The sequence below is a fragment of the Artemia franciscana genome, chromosome 3 (assembly GCF_032884065.1).
Source record: "Artemia franciscana chromosome 3, ASM3288406v1, whole genome shotgun sequence".
In the NCBI taxonomy this organism is placed as follows: domain Eukaryota; kingdom Metazoa; phylum Arthropoda; class Branchiopoda; order Anostraca; family Artemiidae; genus Artemia; species Artemia franciscana.
Window position 1 is genome coordinate 51,144,894 of NC_088865.1, and position 27,275 is coordinate 51,172,168.

General features: G+C 32.3%; 1 protein-coding gene across 3 annotated transcripts in view; it reads right to left on the bottom strand.

Moving 5' to 3' along the window:
* Nucleotides 1-7,915: 7,915 nt before the first annotated feature.
* Nucleotides 7,916-27,275, bottom strand: part of LOC136025387 (lysine-specific demethylase 3A-like) — a 266,827-nt gene continuing 247,467 nt past the window's right edge. For all 3 annotated transcript variants that reach the window (XM_065701374.1, XM_065701372.1, XM_065701375.1), the window contains 3 exons: nt 20,059-20,198; nt 14,128-14,304; nt 7,916-11,184 (listed from right to left, as the gene is read on the bottom strand). In XM_065701374.1, coding sequence (XP_065557446.1) covers nt 10,966-11,184; nt 14,128-14,304; nt 20,059-20,198 — 536 coding nt within the window. In that variant the 3' untranslated portion in view covers nt 7,916-10,965. The remainder of the gene's footprint in view (nt 11,185-14,127; nt 14,305-20,058; nt 20,199-27,275) is intronic.

Sequence of the window (27,275 nt, forward strand, 5' to 3'; positions counted from 1 at the left end):
TTATATTATAAGGTGATTCAATTACATTTCAGGTGTATTTTCAGCTGGATGAAAATAATTTCATTATATTCAATTATATTTCAATTATATTATAAGGTGATTCAATTATATTTCAGGTGTATTTTCAGCTAGATGAAAATAATTTCATTATATTCAATTATATTTCAATTATATTATAAAGTGATTCAATTATATTTCAGGTGTATTTTCAGCTGGATGAAAATAATTTCATTATATTCAATTATATTTCAATTATATTATAAGGTGATTCGATTATATTTCAGGTGTATTTTCAGCTGGATGGAAATAAGCGAGTATTGACCAAAGAAAGCATTTATTATCATTATTTTTTGTATGAATGCAAGTTTTTTGCTTTTTACAAATTAAGACAATACTTTATAAGTACCTCCCATATAATTTGGTAATCTTCTCGTTTAATAATCAATTCAATCGACTCTTTTAAATTGTAAGCCTGATTTGTGTATTCACTGTGAATAATTTATGCACATTTCTTTGATTACTATTTAGACGGCTTTGTTTAAAGCCACTATTTTTATTAAAAATCCAGGAATAGCATTATAATGGATACGTTCGAGTTCTTCATTATTCTTCTGAGAAAAAATATTACATGTGTTGTAAATTGGACTCTGTAACTATCTCTATCATTCATTCTATTTTTTTAAATGTCTAACAACAAAGTGAAAAAGTGGTCCGAAATCAGCACCAGCAGTCACTCACTGAAGTATAAACTGTAAGAGAATTTCCCTAATCCAATGAATACCTGGATTACTATCATGTTCTTCTTCTTTAAACATATACTCTGGGATATCTGAAACTTCTCTTGTTGTTTTTTTTTTTATTCGAAATGTCAAATATTAAGTTCGAAAATGTCAAAATTGAATCAAAATGTCAAAATCGAAAATGTCGAAAATGTCTAATGTCAAAATTTAAGTTCAAATATATTAAGTTCAAAATGTCAAATATTAAGTTCGAAAATTTCAAAATTTAAGTTCAAATATATTAAGTTCGAAATGTCAAATATTAAGTTCGAAAATGTCAAAATTGAATCAAAATGTCAAAATCGAAAATGTCTAATGTCAAAATTTAAGTTCAAATATATTAAGTTCGAAATGTCAAATATTCCTATTTTTTAGCACTGTTTGTACTGCTGAAATATCTAATTAGTTCTGAGTATCCTCATTCAGCTTCTTGTTCATCTTAACTTGTTTATCGAAATAACCTTTTACTTTATTCTTCACTTCGTTATATTTTCCAGCACTTGGAATCTGTTTTGATTTTTTAAAAAGATTCAAGTTCGATAATCTTGTATTTCTTTCATTTCTCGTATAATCTTTATTTCTCCTAGAGTTAAATTGATTTCGTAAATCTGAAATGGTTTTATTTTTTTCTACTATTTCATTTTCTCAACCTGTTTTTAAATCTGAAAAAAATACTAAATATGTAGGGTTTCTTATCATCTCGACGCTTTGCATTACGCTCTAGCTCAATTAGATTATCTTCAAATAATATTTATTATTAAGCTGATTATTCCTTTTTTAATAGCTCATCTTTTCAACCAGCACCTTTCATATCTTATAGTTTCGCTACTGCGCGTAAATCTTGAACTGTGTAACGCGATAATTTGTTTTCTATCTTTAAAAATTTGCATTTTGGTTGTAAACAACTTTAATCACTTCTGCTTCACTTCACTTCCATTTATTAGGAGCAAATTTTATTTTTAAAAATCCAAATCTTAAAAATAAAGCCTGAAGAATTTTAATGCTTGATATTTACTATTCTTGAGACTTTCTTATGATCATGGAAATCTGTTAGTGTTTTATTTGATAATTTAGATTTTTCAATGATTTAAATCTAGAATAAATGGAGATATATTGTATGCGATGCAAAAAGGTTACTGCAACCGAGTCTCTAACTCGAATACTTTCAAAAAGTAATGATGTGCCAATGATTTAAGGTATTTGTAAACTTTGTGGTTGCAAGAAAAATCGTTTTTTGAGAAGGAGGCAATGAGAAAAAACCCTGGATAAAAGAAGTGGTATTTGTACTGGCAAGAGTGGCGTAGAAAAAAAAAAACTTTTAAAACTTTATTGTTCAAGCTTTTCAGGGATTGATGATATACATAGAAAATGAAAAGAACATGGTTTTACTATATCAAAAACTGAAATAAAAGAAGTTTTGCGAAATCAAAATATTCTTTACACCACCCAGCTCATCATACAATTTTAAGCAAAATAGTCATCTCGCAATCTCGTTCAAATGTGTTTAAGAGAAAAGAGGGTGTCAGGGGGGAGCAGTTGTTTTCCATCATTTTTGACACTTAAAAGGGAATCGGAACTTTCGTTTTCGATCAAATGAGCTTTCTCTAAAGTTTATACGACCACCACTTCCATAAAAAATTTATTTTCCCCAAGGGCAAAACTTACAGCCCTTGTTCCCCCAATCTAGAGGAGGGGTTTTTCATCTCCAAAACCTCTTGCTATATGATCCTTGGTTTATTTTGAACAGAATATCCGTTTTAAAAATTGTATTGGATGCATTTGTGGAAAAGAGGACGTGAGGGAGACTAGTTTCTCTCCGATCATTTTTGACTCGTAAATAGGGCATTAGAATTTCTGACTTCCTATTCAACGAGCCCCTTTCGAAGTTTAACGACCACCCCTTCCATCATAGTCTTACATATTAATAACAGGCAACTATTTTAACCTATAGCCCGTGCACTGAGGGCTGTGGGGGAGGGGCTTGTTCCCATGGAACAAGGGGAGGGGTATTTCTGAAAAATTAGAAAAAATGAGGTATTTTTAACTTACGAAGGAGTGATCGGATCTTAATAAAATATGATATTTGGAAGGATATCGTGTCTCAGAGCTCTTATTTTAAATCCCGACCGGATCCGGTCACATTGGGGGAGTTGGGGGGGACCTAAAATCTTGGAAAACACTTAGAGTGGAGGGATCGGAATGAAACTTGGTGGGAAAAATAAGCACAAGTCCTATATATATATATATATATATATATATATATATATATATATATATATATATATATACATTTCTTGCTTCACCGGTGAAGCAATTCACATCACCCACAGAGGCCTCATGTCTGAGAAATAGAGTTAGTAGTACTCTAATACCTGTTATTCTAGTTTCCACGTATTGCTCATTGGATCATAGGGTGAACAGCCCCATGACCTTGGCATCAACATAATATGAGCTAATATGGAAATAATGGGGCAATGGTTGTTATTACACGGTCATAATCAAGTAATCGTTTTCCATTATATCACTACAGTAGAGGATGTGTCGACCACGTTTTCACTCTTAGGTTAATAATTGAGAAGTCCCTTCGTTGTCAAACACCTTTGGTCCTTAGTTTTATCGATTATGAGCAAGCTTTCGATTCTGTTGATAGAACAGCGTTAACAAAGGTCTTATCTTTATATGGTATACCAGAAAAATACATTAAAGTGATTTGCGCTATGTACGAGAATAATACTGCTGCGGTTAAGGTAGGAAATGAGGTTAGCAACTGGTTTTGTATTAAATCAGGAGTTAAGCAGGGTTGTGTTCTATCCCCCTTTATATGGATCATTTTGATGGACTTCGTCTTAAGGAGCACAGGAAAGGCAATTGGAGACCATGGAATCAAATGGGGAGGAAGAACGCTCCTGGACTTAGATTATGCTGATGATTTGAGCATATTAGATGAAAGTGTGAGCAAAATGAATGAATTTTTAGAGGTTTTACGAGTTCAGGGTGCTAAAATAGGCTTGAAAATTAATGTTAAGAAGACTAAGTCACTAAGGCTAGGAATAAGTGAAGATGAACAGGTGACCTTAGGTAACGATAAGATTGATCAGGTTGAGAGCTTCAGTTACCTTGGTAGTATTATTAGTAAAGATGGTGGGAGCAGTAAAGATGGTGGGAGCAGTGAAGACGTTAAAAGTAAAATAGCTAAGGCTCAGGGTGTTTTTTCACAGTTAAGTAAAGTTTGGAAGAATAGAAAGATAAGCCTACAAACCAAGATTAGAATATTGGAAGCTACAGTGATGACAGTGGTCAAATATGGCTCTGAAGCATGGACACTCCGAAAAGCAGATGAAAATTTACAAGATGTTTTCCAGAGAAATTGCCTACGGATTGTTCTGGGTACCCGGCTGACTGACCGTATTTCAAACAGTAGGTTGTACGAAAAGTGTGGTTCAATCCCGCTTTCTGGGGCTATAATGAAAGAAAGGTTGAGATGGCTAGGCCACGTTCTACGGATGAAGGATGACAGATTACCGAAGATTGTCCTTTTTGGCCAACCGTCTGGGGCTACACGGAAAGCAGGTCGTCCTTGTCTGGGTTGGGAGGATGTCATAAATAAGGATTTAAAGGAAATGGGAACTTCCTGGGAGGGTGTAAAGAGGGAGGCTTTAAATAGATTAGGTTGGAGGAGGAGCGTGCGTAGCTGTGTTGGCCTCAGGCGGCTTGGTGCTGCAGTGAGTTATTAGTAGTAGTAGTAATATCGTATGCATCAGGAATAACAGTAAATTTAAGCCCCCCCCCCCCCTGCACGAGATATCTAATCAAGATTTTGAGAGGGGTGAAACCGTGCATTATGAGGATTTTGACCCCTACAAGGCTTATTTCTAAAGATAGAAACTTCCTTTTTACACAAATAGATAAAACATAAAATCGCGAAGGAAGGAAGAAAGCGAGGACAATAAACGGCCAGTGAGACCTCCACTTGACCGTCCTTAGTGGAAAATGAAACTGACGAAAATATAAAAAAACAAACCTTAAAACATGCACAAAACTAAAATAGGATGACCCTTTCTTAGTAACGGTGAAAAGGTAACTGAATAAAAACACAAACACAAAAATGTTGAGCCAAGACGGAATCAAAAACCTCAGGCCTTTGGCGTAACCCCGTGGCCTTGTCGATTGAAGAGCTATGTTCTGATAGCCTCTCCCCTAATTGTTGTTGGGTTCTTCCAATATAAAAATGGCCACAAGAACAGGAAATTCTATAAACACCACTACCCAGAATGGCGCTGGTTTTATCTTTGCCATTGTTGAAAAAACTCTGTGTTGTATTTAAATTTTTAGAGGCGACATTAAGTATTATGTTTTGAAGGAGTCTTTTCAGTTTGTCACTTGTATTTGGAATGTAGGATATAACAGTGAAAAGCTTCTTATCATCCACCAATGGTAAGAGCTGTCTTACCTTTGAGAAAATAGCTGTCTTAATATTTTGACAGGATGTGTTTGGAAAAACGGTCTTCCCAGAAGGGCTGAAGCCCTTCTGGGCTAAAAAACTTGCCTTTCAATCTCTTTTGACTTTTAAAAAGGGCACTAGAACTTATAATTTCCAATCGAATTAGATCCAGTAAAAGTTTCATAAATATTTTCAGCTATGGTAGAGCGATACTGCCTATGATATTCCTAATATGCCCTTTTGAAAACCTGGATTTATGTAGTTTTTTGTTTCATTGAAGCTCCCCCTAAACTCTTCCTAAATGTTTAACCTAAATATTCTTAACGTAATTAGTTAAAGTAACTGCATTTTTAGCAATAATAGTATATATATAGTGCCTTCTGGCTAGTTCAAAATCCACCACAACTTACCCTTAAATGTCTAACTTAATAACGTAAGCTGTACTTCAAATATTGCTTTGTCACCTTTTCGCCTAGATATTCTTTGAAAGCTTCATCTTAATATCCTTAGCTTGCGTAGTAGCAATAGCTGTACATCCATTCGTAGCAGCACGCACATAGTACCTTTGGTTTCTTCGACACCCCTTCAACTAACTGGATAGCATTAAATTCTGCTGGATAGCCTTAATAAAGGTGAGGATGTGAAATAACAGTTTTGACCTCAATAATTATGAGTGATAAGGCCTGGAGATAACCTGCTTCAAAAAACATGAGTCTGTCAGCGAAACAGAAAACACCGCATGGTCATCAGAGTCGTAAGAGTTAACGGAAATCATCCGCCTAGACACAGAGTGGGGACTTCTGCCAAACTGTGGTGAGTTTACCTTTGAGGTTTTTGTTAATATGGGCCATGAAATCGCTGTCTATGGTGCTTTAATCGATACCGAATTGCTGACTTTTCAAAATGAGGACGAGGAGAATCAACAAAAAGAGCTACCTACTCCAATCACATTAAGCAAGGCAAGTTTATCCATCAGCACCTTACTTCCCTATGGTCTCAGAACAGAAACAAGTAATCATTTTTTCAGCTCTTTTCACAAATGAAAACAAATTAGACAATGTAGATCGTACGCGGACTACTTTAAAAAATACTTTTTCCGCTTACGTGATTTTTAACCCCATGTATATCTGTGGTTAAGAAGTTAAATACAAGTGTTTATATATATGTATATGTTATGTATTTTCAATAAAGCACTTATTTAAATGAAAACTTTCCTTGTTTCTTCTTGATTACTCGAGTCCCTTTTACCTTGATCATCTCAGTATTTGAAAGGTTTCATATATATATATATATATATATATATATATATATATATATATATATATATATATATATATATATATATATATATATATATATATATATATATATATATATATATATATATATATATATATATATATATATATATATATATATATATATATATATATATATATAGATATATATATATATATATATATATATATATATATATATATATATATATATATATATATATATATATATATATATATATATATATATATATATATATATATATATATATATATATATATATATATATATATATATATATATATATATATATATATATATATATATATATATATATATATATGCGAAAAAAATAGCACCATAAATCATGGGTCGGCAACTCACGGGCCGCGAGGCGTCTTGGCTCGGCCCGCAAGATCCTCACCGTATCACAGCTGACGGACCATATTACACACCATGCCAATACACAGCGGAGTGAAAAGATCGCCATATAGTATTCTCAAAAATGCGTAAGCGCCATCTAGCATAGTTCGTTTGATGTTCAACCCAGGATATATCACCCCTAATGATTAATCACTATTTCTAGCGATTTATGTTGCCTAATAATTTTCTTCTAGTTAGTAATTTATAATGATTTCTGTTCTAAAATCAGTGATTTTTCACGATAAAGCGCGTAAATTCATGATTCAATCGAATAAATCATACAAGAAGCTAATTAATGCAAAAACGCAAAATGCAAAAACTCCCAACCGACTGAAGTCGGTTGGGAGTAAGGGGGAGTATCTACTCTGGGAATTGTGTAATAATTTTAATTTTTACTTATAATATCCAATCAATATTCCAATAATTCTCCAAATTTTCTGGTTCATATTTGAAACACCTAATAAGCACATATAACAACGTCCTATTGTTCAAGTTTTGGGATTTATGTGCTGAAATATCAAACAGTTCGTGGTAAAGAACTGAAAGAATGGGGAATGGAGCAACAAGGCTCAATAGTAACCGAAACTCCAGAAACGAAATTTTGATATCATTCAATATATCATCGGTTTATTGTGTTGATTCACAATAAGGTTAGGTTTATAAGGTTTATTCAGCTTAGTTTTACCCATAAAAGGCTAAGAAACTGTGACAATTTGCCTGATATTTTAAAGAGGGAGTTAACACCCACTAATAAATTGAAATTAAAAATTAAAGTAAAAAAACTAATTAAAAAAATTAAAGTAAAAAAATTTTGATTAAAATCAAACCATTAGATTCAGTGTATCAGAGTACCCTACAGTAGAGGTTTCAAGCCCTTAAATTTGTATGATTTTCCAGGTACCTAAATTGCCATAAATTAAGTTGTAGCCCCATGCCATAAATTATCAAATTGTAATTTATTTGGTTGTGAGCTTGAACTAGAAAGACAAGAAACTAAGTTTTAACATGTAATTTTATTAATTTTTTTATAGTCAATTTTCACTTTACATAACAAATACAGCCAAAATAGCACGTGGATATAGTAATAATCATAGAAAAATTCCATTCCATTTTACATATATCTATATAAGTAGGCCTAACAACACATTTCTTGACGCATATATAAGGCTGAAGCTTAATGGAATATACACACCGTGAGTCCTTAGAGAAGAAATAGAATAATTATAGACATATCCCACTTATTTTCTACAATGTCTCCACAAAGAAAAACACATTTAAAAAGGAACATGTACTATTAAAATGTGGATAATTCTGTAACTGAGGACAACTTTGTAAATAAACTGATAGTGTTTTTTTTTTTTATATTTTATTTGTGTTTGTAATAAACCAGTAGAGTTCACAAGTCATTGAAATAATATATAGTTTTTATACTAAGTAGTAGATAGGTTAAAAATTTAAACTGGACACAAAATGAAAATCCAAAAGAAACTCCAGCATCCAAAAAAGTTACTCCAGGAATTGTAAACTTAGTTCTTCTTGCCTTTATTCAAGAAAAATAGCGATTAAGTCCGAAGACCTGGATAAAACGTTACAATTTCTTAAATCCAGGCTTCGGAAATGTCAAGTTAGCAAGCAAGCATTCAGATCACTGTTTCCACTATTTAATATATAATGACGTCCCTATATGAAATGACGTCACTATTTGAAATTTATAATGACGTCCCTTAAAAACTGTAAGGAAAACCTCTCTATGACGCCTGAATGTTCCAAAACTTTCCCCGTTCTAAGAATGCCTCTTAGGAAACTATAACAGAAAAAAATCGCAAGTGCCCTTAAGGAAGAAGTAGACAATACGGTCGCTAATTTACTTATTTTTTGAGGCTTTTTTAAAGAAAATGTACTGAATCATAGGTTATATTGTTTCGCTTTTAGAATGAAATGGTCGCATATTTAGATAATAATTGCATCACGAAAATGCTGAAAATATTGTTGAAAGATTCGTCAATATGCATACAAATTTAAGGAGGCTTTATGTATACAAAGAGATTTTTATTCATTTTATTTTTTAAATAGTCACAAGTGCTAACTAGTGAAAAAACAGACACATTTTCTTAAATTTAATTTGATACGTACCCCGCATCAAAACGCCTTCTGAATAGCGTATCTAATTAATATTCATAGACCCCATTTTTTAGAAGGAGGTCACAATTTAGGGCATTGGATCAAGTAATGCAGTAAAAACTAATAAAAACTAAGTAGGTTATTTCTTTTTCGTAATATTACGCTTGTCGAAGTTTGGTTAAATATAAATATTCATTTTATTATAATTTTCTAATTTTTCTTGAAGATTACCTTCAATACCAACTCAAATGTTGTAACCAAATACTCCAGTTTTAGCGGTTCTTTCTGAAAGCACTGAATTACAAATTGTAGATTAACATTTTTAGAAGAAGATTGTTCGGAGGTAAATACTTCAGCACAAATTTTCTAGTTACTTCGATCATGCTACTTTGACAAGTTGATAGAATTTATGAGAAGAAAAGGTCTAGAAAATAAAATGAAACTGAAGAAAATAAAATAGAGAAAATACAAACAGAAGAGTCTTCAGCACTGTGATATAGGCCATAACTTAATTTAAAAATCTACCAGCGCCCATGACAATGTAGTGTTTTATTGTAGCTCTACAAAAAAAAAAGAAAAAATAGAAAACAAACTTAATTCAATTTGAAGCCTACTTTTTAAAATTTCTCATTAAAATCGTAAAAGGGGAAGGGGGCAATTTTAGTCCCTTTCAGCGAAAGCAAGGCATTCCATCTTCAGTCCAATGTAAAACAACGAAAATAACAATATTAACATAAATGTCTAACATTTGCATTATTAGTTTAAGGTTATTTTCATGTGTAACGTAGATGGCATTGATTCAATGTCCCGGAAACCAGCATGAGTTTCCCCTTTTGTTTCCTATCCTACTTTGTAAAGTGGGAAAAGGAAGACAAGAACGAGTTTTAGAGAAATGAAGAATTTTAATCACAAAGCATTTCCAAACATGTATTCATTTATAACTGTACGCAGATATATTTAATGAAAACAGAATTATAATGCATTTAATAAGTCCCTTCAAGACAGCAGAATTAATCTTTGTCTAAGTAACTTCGTTTTCTTCATAACATTTTTTTTAATATACAATTGTTGTTTTTTTGCTTTTTAGTAGTTTACCTAACTAATTTTATAAATTCAGGTAATTGCTATCTTGTACGATTATCACTTTGATTGAATTTCTTAATCCTGCAGCAGACAGGGTTACCATTGCTATTGATTATCTATAGTCATAATAATATTTCCGCAACGTTTTATCTATTTCGAGTTTCCTTAGATGTTCCAGTCTTTACAAAGAATTTTTACATAGCAGTCAAGAATATTTACTTATAATTAGTTCAAGGAGGGTTGGGGGCACTTTTACACCGTAAACCCTTGAAAGGATAAGAATCAGTTCAATGATCGTGACAGAACAAGTTAAATGAGAAATTTTTCGTCAGTTCATGTTTTCAATCATTTGTTTTTCTCTAATTTGGTTATTTATGAATTTTTTCTGGCATTTCTTTTTACCAACAACACTCCTGACTACAAATGTTAACTTATGCCAACAATAACAACAAAAAATTAAAAAAAAAGTTAAAAAATGGTTTTCTTGTATTTTTTTTATATCAGATATCAAAAAGGAGTTTACCGAATTCACTGTATAAATTCAGTAACAGCAATATTATCTTTTTAATACCCCGCCCTCTTCCCTCTAAGAAAAAAAAAAATATATATTCTATCATTGAAAGCTGCATATAATTATGCACTTTGAGCAGCCACTAACAAATAAATAAATCCAGAAAAGAGTTCTATTTTCCATCATGTTCATTGCACACAAACTTAGGTTTTTAATTTCCTCAGACTTCACCTTGGGATTTAAAAAGTGGCATCACTGCACCCCGTCTAAGTGGTATTTCACTTCCCTCTAAAGAATGATTTTCCTCGCCAACAACACTCAACTAAAATTCAGTTCTCTGATACATCACTGCCATTGTTTTGGCTTAAAACGGATAAGCAGTCTTTAACAGCATGATAAATGATGTTTTTCAATTGTAGTTTATCCTCATGGTTACCATGCTTCTCAGAAAGGCTACGAAATTCCTCTGTAAGCTGTAGACATCGACTTATGTTCTCTGGGGAAACAAAATCTTCAGCAACTTTGATGCAACTATTCAAATTCCGAACCTGCAAGATAAATTATCGTCAAGTCTGGAGTAAAGACACCTGACAGAAAATGTGAAATGACATTAAACAAAAGCCATGACCTAGAACGATGTGGTCTATGGAGGAGCAATCTGTCAAAAAGTCAGACATAATTCATTAGAAAACTAAGATATGACCACAGAAAAGGACAGCAGCTTTCCCCCCTTTGATTACCATATCAAATTTCACCTTGACATGAACCAAACAATAGCTCACTTAGACCGCTAACTTCAATGGAAAGACCATAAGAGGCATTTTTCAGTTAAAAGACCACCAAAATGTATTTTTCCATATCTAGGGGTGAGAGTTCATCATCCCCACCTTCCCTAGATTTTTACATTTAGTCTATTTAGAAGTATATATATATATATATATATATATATATATATTTAGCATATGTATATGTTTGATATTAAGTGCTATAGATACATGTCTCTCAAGGACAACAAATGTCCATTGAAACTAACCCAAGTGCCATCTAACTAAAAAACAACTGGCAGCATTAATGCATAAAATGGAATTAACAAGAAAGTACCGCAAATGTCATTTTAAATAAAAATGAACCACCTGCTTCTTAGAATTGTCTGTAATTAGTATACATATAGTGTAATTAATAAACAGGACAACAAAAAGCAGTCCCTCTTGCTGTCTGATTTGTTCTTATTATCTTATAACTTGATGCAAAACTGAAATATTTAAATATGTTCTATGCTTAACTTTTTTTTACCACTTTTTTTGCGCTGAGGACGTTTCGGCAGAGGTCATTGCCAAAATATCTGCTCTACCCTTTGATTTTTTTTTTCCTGAAATTGGGTTTTTTTTAAATCACACTTGTCATGGCTTTTCAATTATTTTTGTTATTTATTGCTTCTTTTTTCTTTTTTACTTTTTTTTCCAACATGATGGAAAACTTCGTGATCGATTTGATATTTCCGCTACAGCTGTATCTACATTTCAGTTACAATGAATAAAACAGAGAATGAATTGTAAGATATGCAGTAACAACGCACGTTTTTTTGTAGTTGTTTTTCACCATCTTCCTCAACGGGCACCCTTTACAGAAAATTGTTAATCATAACTCTATTTCAACACAGCTATGTCTCCATTAAAATAAAAGACCGTCGGGAAATCGTAGGAAACGATATCGATTTTTATACAATCCTAAGAAGGGCTTATGCCAGATTAGCCTCGCACTCCGACTATCTCCTTTGGCCTTTTCTACAATTAAACCATGGCTTGACGCCCGCAACTACTTGATTTTACCAGTTAAAGAACCCCTAACTGGTCCGTCAGACGTCAATACTATTAGAATTTAAATATTCTTTTAATATTAATTGTTTCAACTTAAAAATTGTTTAATATTAACTTACATTTAATATTTATATTTAATATATTTCATACTTTAATATATCTCATTTGTATTTTATGATACCAATATTTTAATAATTTATGTATTTTTTTTATTCATATTCAATTTTAATGTTTTATTTTTAATTTTCAATTCAGGATATATTATAGTTTCGTTGGTGTTAATTCAATTAGATCTTACACAGCGTATCATCGCTGTTACGTCTTAAGGCCGTATTCGACATTTTCACGCTACTGAAGGAATTCACAAAAACTGCTTGATAAGCTATTCTTATAGGAAGTATCAACTTGAAAGGGGTATTTCCAGCCACTCTTTGACCCTCCAAATCTACATTGTTCTGTAGCGTGAAGCGTGAAAGTGACGATATTTGTAACTTTGGGCTGAATGTAGTAATTAATTCGTTGTAATTATTGATGATATAAGTAAATTCTAGGGTTTTGTTTCATGTAAAACGAATTATTTGTGAAGTAAAACTGCATATTTATGCAGTGGCCTAAACTTAAACGTAAGTTTGAACAATAAACTTTAAAAAAAAACTTACGTTTAAATGTTATGAAACGATAAAACTTAAAAAAATTCAAACAGAAAAAACTTATTAACGATATTTTATTCCAAAGTCTAAGGGAGCTGGTCCTTGGCCCTCCCTCCATGGCCCGGTCCCCATTCCCTAAAAAAACTTATTGACGAGATTTTATTCCAACACATATGGGAACCCGGCTCCTTATCTACTGTAATTATAAAGCTCTTACTATTATTATTTATTAGTTAATTTTTTATTATAACTCATGCCAAGCATGTCTACCCGACTCCTCGTCTACTGTTATTCTTATTTTTCATTATTTATTTTCTTACTATTTAACATATAATATTGATATATTTATTTTATGTTTTATTATTTTTTATATCTCACTCCAAGAATTACTTATTTTCTTTATTTTCATATTCATATATATATATATATATATATATATATATATATATATATATATATATATATATATATATATATATATATATATATATATATATATATATATATATATATATATATATATATATATATATATATATATATATATATATATATATATATATATATATATATATATATATATATATATATATATATATATATACATATATTTTCATTATTTATTTTCTTAATATTTAATATATAATATTGATATATTTATTTTATGTTTTATTATTTTTTATATCTCACTCCAAGAATGTCTACCCGTTTACTGTAATTATAAAGCTATTATTATTTTTCCTTATTTCCACATAATTCTAAGTGCATTTACGTTGTTTGTGAATTAACAAAAACAAACAGACTAATTTGATGTTTAAAAATAAAAGTATTTGCTGCATCCATTATACAAGAACTCTTCTGAATAAATATATAATACAAAACAGCTCTGTGTTAAGAGATTTGATTCAAAATTTTAAGTACCAAAGACGTGAAAAAAAAAAATATTGGCATACCTTCCCAAATTTTGCCACATTTAATCATAAATAAACAAAACTAATTAATTAAGTAAGTATATATATATTACTTGATGAGGAGCACCAGCAGGTATGAATACGGCGTCTCCTAAACACTGAACAATTGTGTAACCTCGGACATTGTACTCTTTATACAGCCGCTCTCGTAAAGTGGAATCCAGGTAATTAACCTGGTCATGGATTGGATCTGTTTTGACAATAATTGTTTCACCTTTCTCGAGTGCAACCTGTAAAAAAATTCAATTTAAAGTTATCTATTTGTTTCACTATTTTTGGGTACAAACTGTAAAGAAAAACGTTAATTAGCTTAAAGTTTAAAATTAGCTCAAGTTTAAAACAATTATTTTTTTATTCTTAAAACGTAGCATCATGTAATGTAGCCTCATCTGGTGTGCAGGTTATGCACCAGGATCAATAAATAAATATTTGTTTGCTCAAAGTCCAAAAAACATCATGCAACTACGAAGCTTTTGAATAATTTATTAAATTCTAGTCAGATACGAAACTTTCAGATGACCAAAAAAAGCATATACACTCTTTTGTAAAAATTATATAAAAAATGTTTTACTATCCCCCAAACACAAAATTAGACAATATACCTATTAGCCTGGTCATGGATTGGATCTGTTTCCTTGCTAATTGTTTCACCATTTTCAAATGCAACCTGGGGAACTGTTAGGTTATAGTGTTTTTGTTTTTTTTTACATCTGAATTTGGCAAAGAAATCCAATAATAATCTATCAAAACACTAAACAAACTGTTTAATGCATGATAACAACCAATTTTAGACTGAAATCTAAACTGGAATGCTGGCATATAACAAGTCTGTTTTAAATCATTAATACTACAATAGTTTCAGATACACGCTAGACACAGTAAAGACTCAGAATCCGGCTTTCTTTCATTAAGTAATGGGAATATAAGACCAACATAGCATGCACCAGGAAACATATCAACATAAAAAAAAAATTAATACAATAACACAAGATAGTTTCCATTGTTGCGCCTTATATTTCTTATGGTTGTGTCCTTTGGTCTAGTAATTTCTATGCAAATTTTAAAAGAGTGCAGATCCTACAAAATAAAACAGTACGTCTTCTTGGTAATTATGTAGAAAATGTGAATGATACCGCGTCATGTTTTGAGAAATTACGAGTGCTTAACATTGGTCAGATTCGAGATTATCAAGCTGCTATTTTTGTGTATCGATGTTGCAATGATGTATGTCCTCCAGTTTTTACCAGTTTTTTCGAGTAAATCGTTCACTCCATGGGTATGAGACTAGAGAGGCAGATAATTTTATTGTTGAGTACCGAGACACCACACGTGCAGCTTTCGGAATTAGGTATTTAGCTCCGGCTATTTGGAATGATATCCCAGCTGGCATTAGGGGGGCGGAACATATTGGGTTGTTTAAAGTAAATTTAAAAAAACATTTATTGGAAGTGGGGAGATAATTCTTTTTTTTTTCTTTTTTTTCTTTTTTTTTAATTATTGTTAGCTTTTATTTATTTATATTCTGGTATTAAGGAGTAATTGAGTGAGAGTGTTTTGTCCTTCTTTAGTTTCTATTTTTTTTTTTTTTTCTTATTAATTTAGGTTGAGAATCAGAGGATTGCAGCCGTCCAACATCAGGCTCTTTGAGCCTTCCCCAGGGCGGTTGTGTGTATTTATAGTTTTTGTAATTAGTAGTTAATAAAGAGAGTTCTTAAATCTTAGTTGATGAATTTTTTTTTAACCAAATTGTAAATGCGGAGCACATAAACCATTTTGACCCTTGGAGTTTTCATGGCACTTGCCATGTTTGGCACTTGCCAGCAGTTTTTCAAGTGACATATAGCGATCGCAAATTCTGTCGGTCGGTCTGTCTGTCCCGGTTTGGCTAGTTTCGGCACTTCTAGATAAGCTAAGACGGTGAAATTTGGCAGGCGTATCGGGGACCGGACCAGATTAAATTAGAAATAGTCGTTTCCCTGATTCTACCATCTGGGAGAAGTAGGGGGGCGATTAATTCGGAAAAATTTGAAAAAAATGAAGTATTCTTAACTTACGAATGCGTGATCGGATCTTAATGAAAATTAATATTTAGATTGATATTGTGTCTCAGAGCTCTTATTTTAAATCCCGACTAGATCCGGTGACATTTGGGAGAGTTGGGGGGGGGGGGCTAAAATCTTGGAAAACGCTTAGAGTGGAGGGATAGGGATGAAACTTGATGAGGAAAATAAATACAAGTCCCAGATACGTGATTGACATAACCGGAATGGATCTGCTCTCTTTGGGGGAGTTGGGAGGAGGGTTAATTCTGAAAAATTATAAAAACTTATTTTTAACTTACGAGTGGGTGATGGGATTTTAATGAATTTTGATATCTAGAAGGACCTCGTGTCTCAGAGCTCTTATTTTAAATCCTGAACGGCATTAATCCTCTGATTTTCCTTTTAAATCAATCTATTGATTCTTAAAATTTTACTAGAGTTCATGCCATATGAGCTCTTGGCTCTTTTTCTGTTTAAGCTTCTGTTTTATTAGGCCAAGAAATTCAATAATAATTAAATTGTTACTCGCTTACTCTGACAATCGTTAGCCACAAATCCATTGTTTGTTGCACTAACAGAAGTTGGTAAAAAAAAAAACGAAGAATTTATTCAAATTCTTTCTTAAATTCTAAAATTGGTCATCAAGTTAAGACAATGGTTACTTATTTCTATCCTAATGAGACCCAGAACGTGATGTTTAAACTGGGAGAGGCGGCACTTTTTTCAGCATTAAAAGTATGGAACGACAAGATGGCAACGCAACAACAAAGACAAATTGCTATTTATTGCCATCAGCGGTTTAAAATCACAAATCTTTTTTGTATTAAATCAGCCAGGTATAATTTTACTTGAGGTCAAGTTGTTTGATATTTTCAAACACTACTGATAAGGGGGGATAAGATCTCTGCATTCCCATTATTGTAAAAATTTATTGTATCAACTCTTGTGTTATATAACCACAAGATTATTTACAAATCGGATGCAACAATTAAATCGATTTCATAAGAAAAGTTGTATCCGACGGAGGGAGTTTGCCATCAATTAGGTACATTTAGCACCATTATACGACTGTTATGATCAGGTCTGGCGCTGGGACTGATGTTTGTGTGGCTTTATATTTCAATCGTCTTTTTAGTGTTATTTACTCCATTTTTCAGTGTTAACTACTCTCATTTTATTATTAATTAATTTACTTTTCAGTGTTAATAACTCCATTTTGTAATATAAATTATTCCAATTAGATTGACTAAAAATTTATGTTAAAGACTTTAGAAAGACTTTCTTGTGGATCAACCAGACACCAAGATCCCCCCCCCAAAAAAAAGTTTGAGTTAACAGTTAACAAAAAAAACCGTTCTGACATTCAGATACGTTTCGAATATATTTCGGTATTACATATTTCTAAGATACGTAATTATGGTATTTTCGAAAATATTTTGTGTCTCAGGTATTTATATAAGTCTTAACAGTAACTCGCGAATCTCAGACACTTCAGATTTCTTCTTGTTTGAATATATTTAAATATGTTCAAAAACTGACCAGACATTAACATAGATTTTGAAAATATTTAAGTAGGAGAAATTTCTTTGGTACATAATTTTGTATATTTCAAAAATAGTTTCAGGCTTTGTACATCCTGATTGGCAATTAAATCACACATATTTATGTACATATTTCAGAGCTACTTGCTTTTAATACTTTCAACGAAATTAGTCTAATTTTAATTATCTTAATTATCTGTTTTCTAATCTAATTTCCTATCTTAGGAAATATTTATCTTCCTATCTTAATTATCCAATTATCTATTTTAATATCTTAATTAGTCAAAATTAGTCCTTTTCTTTTTTATCAGGCCTTTTTATGTTCGATATTTTACATGCTGATTAAACTGAGGGTCTCAAGAGTTTAATTTCGTACATGATCTCCATATATTCTCTATAGAACACTGCAATAATACTGCAAATATGCTACAAAATAATCTGCGTGAATCTGTAAATAATATTGTATATACTCTAGCAGCTCAACTTTGTTGGACAGACCAATAAAGAGGTCGGTAAGATCAGTTTTTCATAGTTGCCTTAAACCTTGGGATGTAGTCATGAGAGATTTAGCATTAGAGCTAGATAGAATGGCCTTCTATTGGCTACTAAATACAGACGTCAGTATGTTTATCTTTTCTTTGGAACAAATAAATCATCTGGACAAATCATTATCAAAGATGCCCCCCCCCCCCAGAATGCTTTCTTTTTTAGTGTTGTGATTCTCTCCAAAGAGGCAGTAGTTTTTTTTCTTACAGAAGAGACTATATTTTCCATTTTTAAGATTCAATTGTTTACGATTTATTATAATGCATTAAAATTACCGCCATATAGGCGGTATATGGGCAATTAGGCTAATTGTCTGCTTAAGTTATAATTTTTTTCCCCTTCAGATGAAGATTTATGTCCCTCAAGAAGGCTGAAATTAGACTACGGGGCATTTTCAAGATACCATATATTGCACTATACCTAATTACTTTGATTTTGTTAGAAAAAATTTGTGTATTATATTTTTCTTATTATCATTAAATCCTTCAACAAAATCGTTTAACAACATTGAGACTCTAATTCCAAATACAAACCAAGGAGTTCATTGATTCTGATAAAAATTTAATCCAAAATGATAATTAAAATAAATTAATTCTTTAGTTTTTATCCATTCATTTTTAACAGTAAAATTACAAATAGTAAATTATTAATAAGTTACCTAATAAATAATTAATTTAGAAAATTTTAACTAGTCTTAAGAATTATTTAACAAAAGGCATAGAAAAAAAAAATGGTTGTATTATCAACAAATAAACATAGAACTAAAATTACATAACAGAGAAGTCCCCCTCCCCTTCATAAGTTTTTTTTTTACTTTGTTGATATTGTATAGGATCCTTAACTAGGACGTAGCTTTTCCATTTAAAAAAAAGGAAAAATGGCCGATTTAAATTAATTTAAATCAGTTACCTTAAATTAACTTAAATCGCAGCATAGAGCGATTATAAGGATTATCCATCCTTGTGATAGATAATCCTAAATATATGACTATATATTTCTTCACTATGATAACAAAAGTAGACACATTTGGGGATAAATTCACTACTGAAGGCTATGATGAATGCCTGAAAAATAAATGATACTAAAAAACATGCACTAGAAAAGTATTAAAAGTAAAAAACATCACTTCAATAAGAATGGTGACTGGAAACACTAAAAAGTGTGTTTTACTAAGTCATTCCAGTGCCAAACCGCCTGAAACCAACGCAACAACGTGCGTATCTCCTCCTTCAAAATCTATTTAAAGTTTCCCTCACAACCTCTACTCCATTATGTAAATTTTAAAAAAGGAAAAAGGAAAAAAAAATCAACTTGCAACAGCAAAATACGCACTCAGCTAAAGTACACACTCAACAGAAGTTATAGTTTAGAAAATAAAAATCTTAATAACGACAACTAAAGAAAAACACTAATTAGAAAAGTCTTATTGTTAGTGATTCTAATCATTGTAAGGTGAGATATATGGCTCAAGAATCTGATTACTTAACCCCTTTCCATTTCTAGGATAAACAAAAAAACAGAAAAAACTAAACATAACCAAAAAAGATTTGTCGTTTACCCGTAAGTACGACATAACAGATGGATAAGAAGAGAGTATCCCGAAGACTCGTTAACACAAAAATTCTAGACAGTTTAGAAAACAGTGAACTTCACATTGTCTTTTGATTCTAGTAACTATTTTTAGATATCTCCAGGTGCAAATGACAGATCCAAAAAGTGGCTTAAAATATACTTTTCCAAAAGGTCCCACTGGATGAGGATCCGCAAGAGGATTCTTAGGAATACAATAAATCATTTCTGGGGGAACTTAGAATAAGCTAATCGCTTAGTACAAAAATTTATTTAGAGTACTTACCTTTGTTAATAGGTCCCTTATTTTGTCGGCATCATTCGCATGATATATGTGCCATATCGCTCCAGGAATAGATTTGTTTTTCTTTATTCGATGAATTGATGAATTATCAACCTTCTCATATTCTAAGCATTTGAAAGACTCTGGAAAGGAGAGAAAATTAATACAAGGCTGAGGGATTCTCAAGTAGAGGCATATTTCACATATAAGATACAATATACGTCATACAGTTTGTGCGGGGAGTTACTGTAGAGGTGCCAAATGGTGCCTTTGTGGCCGGACTGTTGCACACACTCCTCCTTCATCCCAACCTAATCAAAGCCCCACTCTTAACACCGGCTATGAAGTTCCAAATTCCTTCCTCTATCTTATGGTTACTCCCTCACCCATTCGGAAAAGACCTGTTTTCCCCTTGTCTAGGCTTCCTCTCCATTCAAACTTGGCCTAGCCGCCTAGACCTTTCTTTCCCATCGCTCGGTAAAAATAATTCCTTGCGTGGGTAAATATTCTTTCATTTTGCAATTTACGTTTGATGCAAGTTTTTGCCTTTTTCAGTTACGTTTGAGTTATTCACAGCAATAGACATGGGAAAATACACACTACTATCTAGACAGTCATTTCAAGAATCCATACAAAAAATATATAAATGGTGTTCTAAAAACCATCCTTAGTAGAGGAAGAGTGTGCTGACATCTTATATCTCATGAAATAAGACATTAAAGACAGCTAATCCCTGATTTTATCACCTCTAGACTCCAGGTTCCCTCTTAGGGTTCGTCGTAAAAATTGTAAGCAAAGAGCGAAGTGTACCAATAGAGACCAAATTAAAAAAAAAAAAAAAAAAAAAAAAAAACATGTACTGACGACAACATAAAATAAGTGTTCTTTTCGTGGCGACTCAAAATATGACCCATTAAGTTTCATGTTGCCCATCCTAAGTAATTAGCTTCAGAAAATTCGAAAACAAATTTCAGAAAGGGGGATAATCGCGCCCTAGTTAATCTTGGTAACAATGAGAACACCCAACTCAGCACAACTGAGCAGTACACCTTGGAGCAGAAACTTCATACACGAAAAACAAAATCAAAAATATATTTTTCACGCAGGCGTAGTTATTTGCTGCCTTTTTTTTTCAGAGGGGATCGTATCCAACTAGTGGTCGCAAAATTGTGAAAGAGACCTCGTTCGGTCTGAAACTGATTTCTATGGGTTATTTTTCAGTAGCAAAAGAGTTCAGTCACTGCAAAGTGCCGTTTTCTGTAATTTTAGGGTGTAAAGCAACATCTTGGCCCTGAGAAGACCAAAATGCTATCGAGGGAACATTCTAAGACGGACAATCGGATATAAAATATTGCATGTTTCGGCACCAGCTGCTGGGGGAGAGGTTCAGTGGGAGAGGGTTTAAGCATGAAGGGATATGTTAGACGAAAAAGAGTATAAATTTTATTAAATACAGGAGAGGCTGTCACCACTCCCTCTCATGACTAGTTAGCTCTATACGGTAATGATTTAACTTGACCTATACTGAAACTTATCAAATTGCAAAAAGTTCACCCTAGGTATTTTATTTACCTTAAGTATAAAAAGACAAGATGCAATGTTACCTTTTGGCAAAAACAGAATAAAAACTAAGCAAATAATTTAGCTACAAGTTGAACAACTGTCTTCAGTGAAATATAAAAAATAAAACAAGTAAAAATTAAGAGAACTACTGATTGACCGTAATTCAGTTTTCCTACCTAGCTACTTTTATTATTTAACTGATAATTTAGCTGTAAGTTCAATAGGCGTCTTCAGTGAAAAATAAAAATAAAATGAAAAACACAAAACACTTAAAACTAAAAAGAACAATTGAAAAATATAAAAAAATCTAAAAGTGAAACAAATCTTAAACACCATGCACGCTGAAAAGGTAGTGGGGTCTTTGTTCCTCTTATCTTCAAGTCTGTTAAGATATTTGAATAGAAATCTTTACACTTTTAATTCGGACTGAAAACGGTAAATATGCCAAATTAAGTAGGTATTTTTATTTTATAAGCATTGTTAAAAAAAAAATGTGAACATTTGAAAATGCACATTCGTTTCATCAAACCGTGTCTATAACATACAAGTGGCGGGTTGAGGGGGAGGACAGCTCCTTTCATAATTGAGGAAATTTCTATACGTTTGAAGTTCAAACTCGGCTACTTACTTTAATATACTTGTTTTTTTTTTATACAAGCTCTTTATTCCCTGCATCTCATGAACTAAAATAAAATACCTAAAATAGGAAACGTAACCTAAAAAGGTCAATAGAACTTTAAATTTATTTTATATTTTTATTTTTATAGCTTTATTAGCATCTAAAGCTAATTTTGCAGATAATATTTAAAGCAAAATAATAAATACTATAGAAAGCAAAATTTTCAGACAATAGAGTAAAATATAAACTAATATTTCTTGTTCTTTTTAATACTATCTAGCAAAAGAAATAAAATTTTGATACTTTGTTTGCACCTCTATAGTCTTATTTACATAATTATTTCCGTTTTATGATTTTTAATTACGAGATGAAGTATGAATATATAGTAGTATATTATAAGGATAGAAACAACCATAATATACAATCCAATGGGTTTCCCTGATTTAATTTAAAAATAGTACAAATTTATCTTAAAATGAGTCAGAAAAAAGCTTTAAAAAAAGGACTGAACAGAAAGATTTTCCTTTGTTCGCAAATTTCGATTGTTAAGTTGCAACGAAAGGAATTGACACTTATTAGAAACAAATATTTTTTGTAAAAATCTGGACATTAATACAAGAACAAAAGCGTCATTGGTAAAAAAAAAAATAACTGTAAATAACATTCCCTTTTCTTCAGTCAAAACACCTTATGCACTAGTTACAAATGATTTCGTAAAAGGCAGAGGGGGGGGGGGTACAAATTTTATTCTGTCTAGAGTCACTTAAAAAGTTATAACTAATTACAACATAGATGCATCCAGCAAATATTACATAAAATTGATATAATTCTAAGGAATACGAGTTTAACTATAGAAAATGCACAGGTAGATCGCTCTGCGCCGTTCCTACAAACGCACCTGACTGTTCAGATAACTATATCATTTATTCAATCTTGAGATAGATCTAACGAAAAAGATTCGAAAAACCTAAACCATGATATAACAAATGGATCTCTCACAATGAAAAAAGAAAATACAAGAGTATTCCCCTAGCAACTTACTCGGGGGAGAAAAACTAGGACTGTTGCCAGACAATTGATTGCCCAACCGAGGAGTCACCGACTTTCAGAATTCACATACATCAGGTGGCGCGTGCCAAGCGTCGTGGAGACTGTGCCGAGCGTGGCAGAACAGTACAACACACGGGAGACTCCTAGATGTATACCAAGCGGGGAAAGTGAATAACTCCTCGAGCCCAACAATCAATTTCATTGTTATTAGCTATTCAAAAATCTAAAACTCACTATGTAATTACTTAAATAACCTAGAACAAAGGAAACTACTTCACATTTCATAAGGAGCTCCTTCAAGCTCCATATAAAATTTAAGAAGCCTAAAACAGCACGATCTGGCTTCTACGGAGCAGCCCGCCTCGAGCTGTTTCTCAGCCCGCCTCGAGCTGTTTCTCAGCCCGCCTCGGACTGTTTCTCAGTTCCTTCCTATCTTTTCCCGTGTGCGATACTTTGCCTCCAGATCACAGCTTAGATACCAATACAGTTATGAAAACTCGAATGCATTTCTAGAACACAGTGCGCGGTAGCGATGCTAGCGGCTGGAGACAGGAAACTGGCAGTCTGACTCACAGCTTAGATACCAACACAAACGTATGCAATAAAACAAATTTGTGTTCCCGCCTACGTTGTTGTAGTACGATCTACGCGTCGGAGCGCGGGCTTGCAGAAGGCGCCAAGTTCAGAGCTCTGTACCAAAAGCTTCTCGTGGGCAAGATAGGAGTTTTCTTAACTGTATTTAAGAAAACATATCTAAGCTGTGCTCCAGATATGGAAAAGCTTTCGCTCCCTACATTACAGAAGAAAATAACAAAACATTTTGCCAGTTTCACACTTTTTCATTACTTGGACGAGCGTTGCCTATGTTTTGTATATGTTCTCTTGTTTTCCTTCCTTTTTAGGATTTTAATGACCCTTTAATTTTTTTTTTTTATCTATTTTGACGAGTTTTATTAGTATTTAATCTATTGACATGTTAATGACCTCTATGTATATCTCATACATTGCATATATCTATATATCAATATATATATATATATATATATATATATATATATATATATATATATATATATATATATATATATATATATATTAAACAAATATTCAACGAATGATATCCTCATTCTGTCAACTTAATTGAGCATTCCTAAGCCAGTTTTTAAGTACATTGCAGTTATAAACTTTTTTTATGTTTTTTTTTTATTCTGTTTTGTTTTTAATTCCGAAATACAAATTCAGCCCTTCGGGGCTTGTGATAATGTTTTTTAAAATGAATATTTTATCTGTTATCATAGATCTTCTGTCTCGTAGAATCTTAAGCAAAGCTCTACTACATTCAATAAAGTTGCCTCAGATAGAAGGCCTTCATTTCGATTAATAAATAACCAATAGAAACGATGAACAGAAGAACAAGAGAAAGTTACTAATCCAATAAATATTTTTTATAAAGATGGAGTTGTAATAATCCTCTTCGAAGTAAATGGGCACAAAACCTTACAATGAAATGAGAATTCGAATAATACCCTTCGCTGTTGCGTCTCAAGGTCGTATCTGACATTTTCGATTTACTGAAACACTCGCAAAAAATGTTTACTGTGCTGAACTCAAGGCGAGGATCAGCAGCACAATCAGTCCTCAGAAACACAATAAGAGGACACTTTAGTCCTTATGCTATTTAAGATACAATCTTTTTCCTTTTCTTTATTTTTGAAAGGAACGTTTGGTAGCCATAGACTTATTACCTGTATAGATAAAAAAAAAGAAAAGAAACGAGATTGCAGATTAAATAAAGAAAAAAGAGAAAAGAATATATACACAGCTATTACGAATATTTTGAATATTTTAAGCTATATAACTTGTATAATATGTAAATATGTTAATGCTATATAATATTTTAAACATATTTTATTATAAGAATTTTCTCTTTAAAGAATCAAGAGACAAGATTCGAGTAGTAAAACACCCACCAGACACCAAACAAGAATGGTGGAATCAAACGAGGTTTAGATATTCAGACTAAACCAACATGTTTTGATAACCTGGCAACTAACTTGGACATATTAGGAAACATTTGATACGCTCACGAAGACATATGTTGTCTGCAGGGTTGCCAACTGTTGGCGTCCGAAAAGAGTACAAGTCAAAGCCGAAAAAGAGCGATGTTTGCTCGAAAATCGCTGCTTGCGCACCACCTATGAGGTAAAAAAGATTGTTTTTCAAACGAAAAGTGTGTAAGATGGCAACCCTGGTTGTCTATAATCTATTACAAATTAATACGTGTATGGTGGTAGCCAATGAAGTGAATCCAGCATTGGACTCCATTTGGTGGCAGTCAAAATATGCGGAAGGATCTGAAACCAGTTTTCTGATCGCACCATTACTCATAATAGCTATGATTCTTCACTAATTTAAACAAAAAAAAAATGTTTTGGCACACTGCTTAAACACAGGCTAATTGGAGCGATAGGAGAGAGCATGGCATATTTAATGCAAATTAGAAAAAAAAACTCAGTTGCTTATTCAACCCGAACTACCCGTAATTCGACTTTTTTTTCCATTGACCTGCAGGTCATTGTACTACATATCGTGCAACCACGTAAAGTCAAGGTTAAAAACTTGATAGCGCTTTCTTTTTCAAGATTTATTTAAACGTTCCGTTTTATTTTTTGTAAACCCTAAGCTAAGTTAAAACATAAAAGCAAGTTCTGATCCTTACCGTACGAGGGTTGGGGGAAATGTGGCTAAAGTAGTTTTTGAGGTTACTGTTTTCAATTTTCCCAGAAAAATAGTTCTTCAGATTATACGAAGTTAACGAAATTAAAGCATAACTTTTAAAACAGTGCTTATTATGATAAAACAATGATGTAACAACAAAGAAAAGCGACGACAGAAAATATGGGGAATGTGGTGACCTATGAAATCTCCGCAACCGCTGAGGCATCAATTCATGAATTTAGGGGGAGTAATTCATGATTTAGGGGGGGAGCAAAACTCGTTTTTCAAAGTCTACGGAAGGAAGGGCAAAATTGTACTTTTTTCAATGAAAATACTGGAAAGGGGAATTTTTTCAATCAAATCATACCCACCTAAATAAACAGAATTTTTCAAAATCAAAGGGGAGATCTAAGAAACATATGAAGCCCGCCTCCATCCCCAGTTGACGTCACTGCTCGTCGAATCAACCTCTTTGGAAAGACCTAATCAAGGTAGAATACGAGAACGGTAATGAAGGAGTAAATCTTTGAAAGGGCTACCAGCTGCTAAAAGCATTAATTTGTTTTTAAAGACCAAACTGTAAGATTAAGCGAGTTTGCTGATAGTCTAACTTTCAAGTATGCTATTTTTTTGCAGTTAAGGTCTAAGATTTCAATGTAACACGTAAAAACGTAGAATTCAACGTAAGAATTCACGCAAAAACGTAAGATGACGATTTTGATTTAATTCGATGAGCCTTGTCCATCGAATATTTTTTTTTATTATTACAGTTCTTTTATTAGTTGAAAAATGCACCAAAAAATTTGGGGAAAACATGCAAACAAAATTATCCTATTTTTTAAGCAAGCTTTAAAAATCAGAGTATCATAATATCAGAGTAGCATCATGTTCTGGCTCTGTCATCTAATAAACCTGAAGCCAATGAAGTATCTTGCCCTGTCGATTAAAGTTACGGTCATACGCTTGTCGCAAAATCGCGTGTTTCACAAAAGCCTAAACCTTGATGTTTCAGGATTAGCGATCAAACTCGTCGACCATCGCGGCTGTGATAATTATAAGTGCGACACAAGCAATTTTTGTAACTTTTCAAGAGAGCCTAAAAAATGGAAAAAAGTTTATCGACTGTCGACGCTCTGAGAGATGAGGCTAATGTGGATAAAAGTGACATATTTTAAATCAACTTTTTATGCTCTTTTCAGCGGTAAAAATCAATTTTAAATATTCTGAGCGAATTCAAGATTATTCTACTTTATGGCACATGTCTCATTTT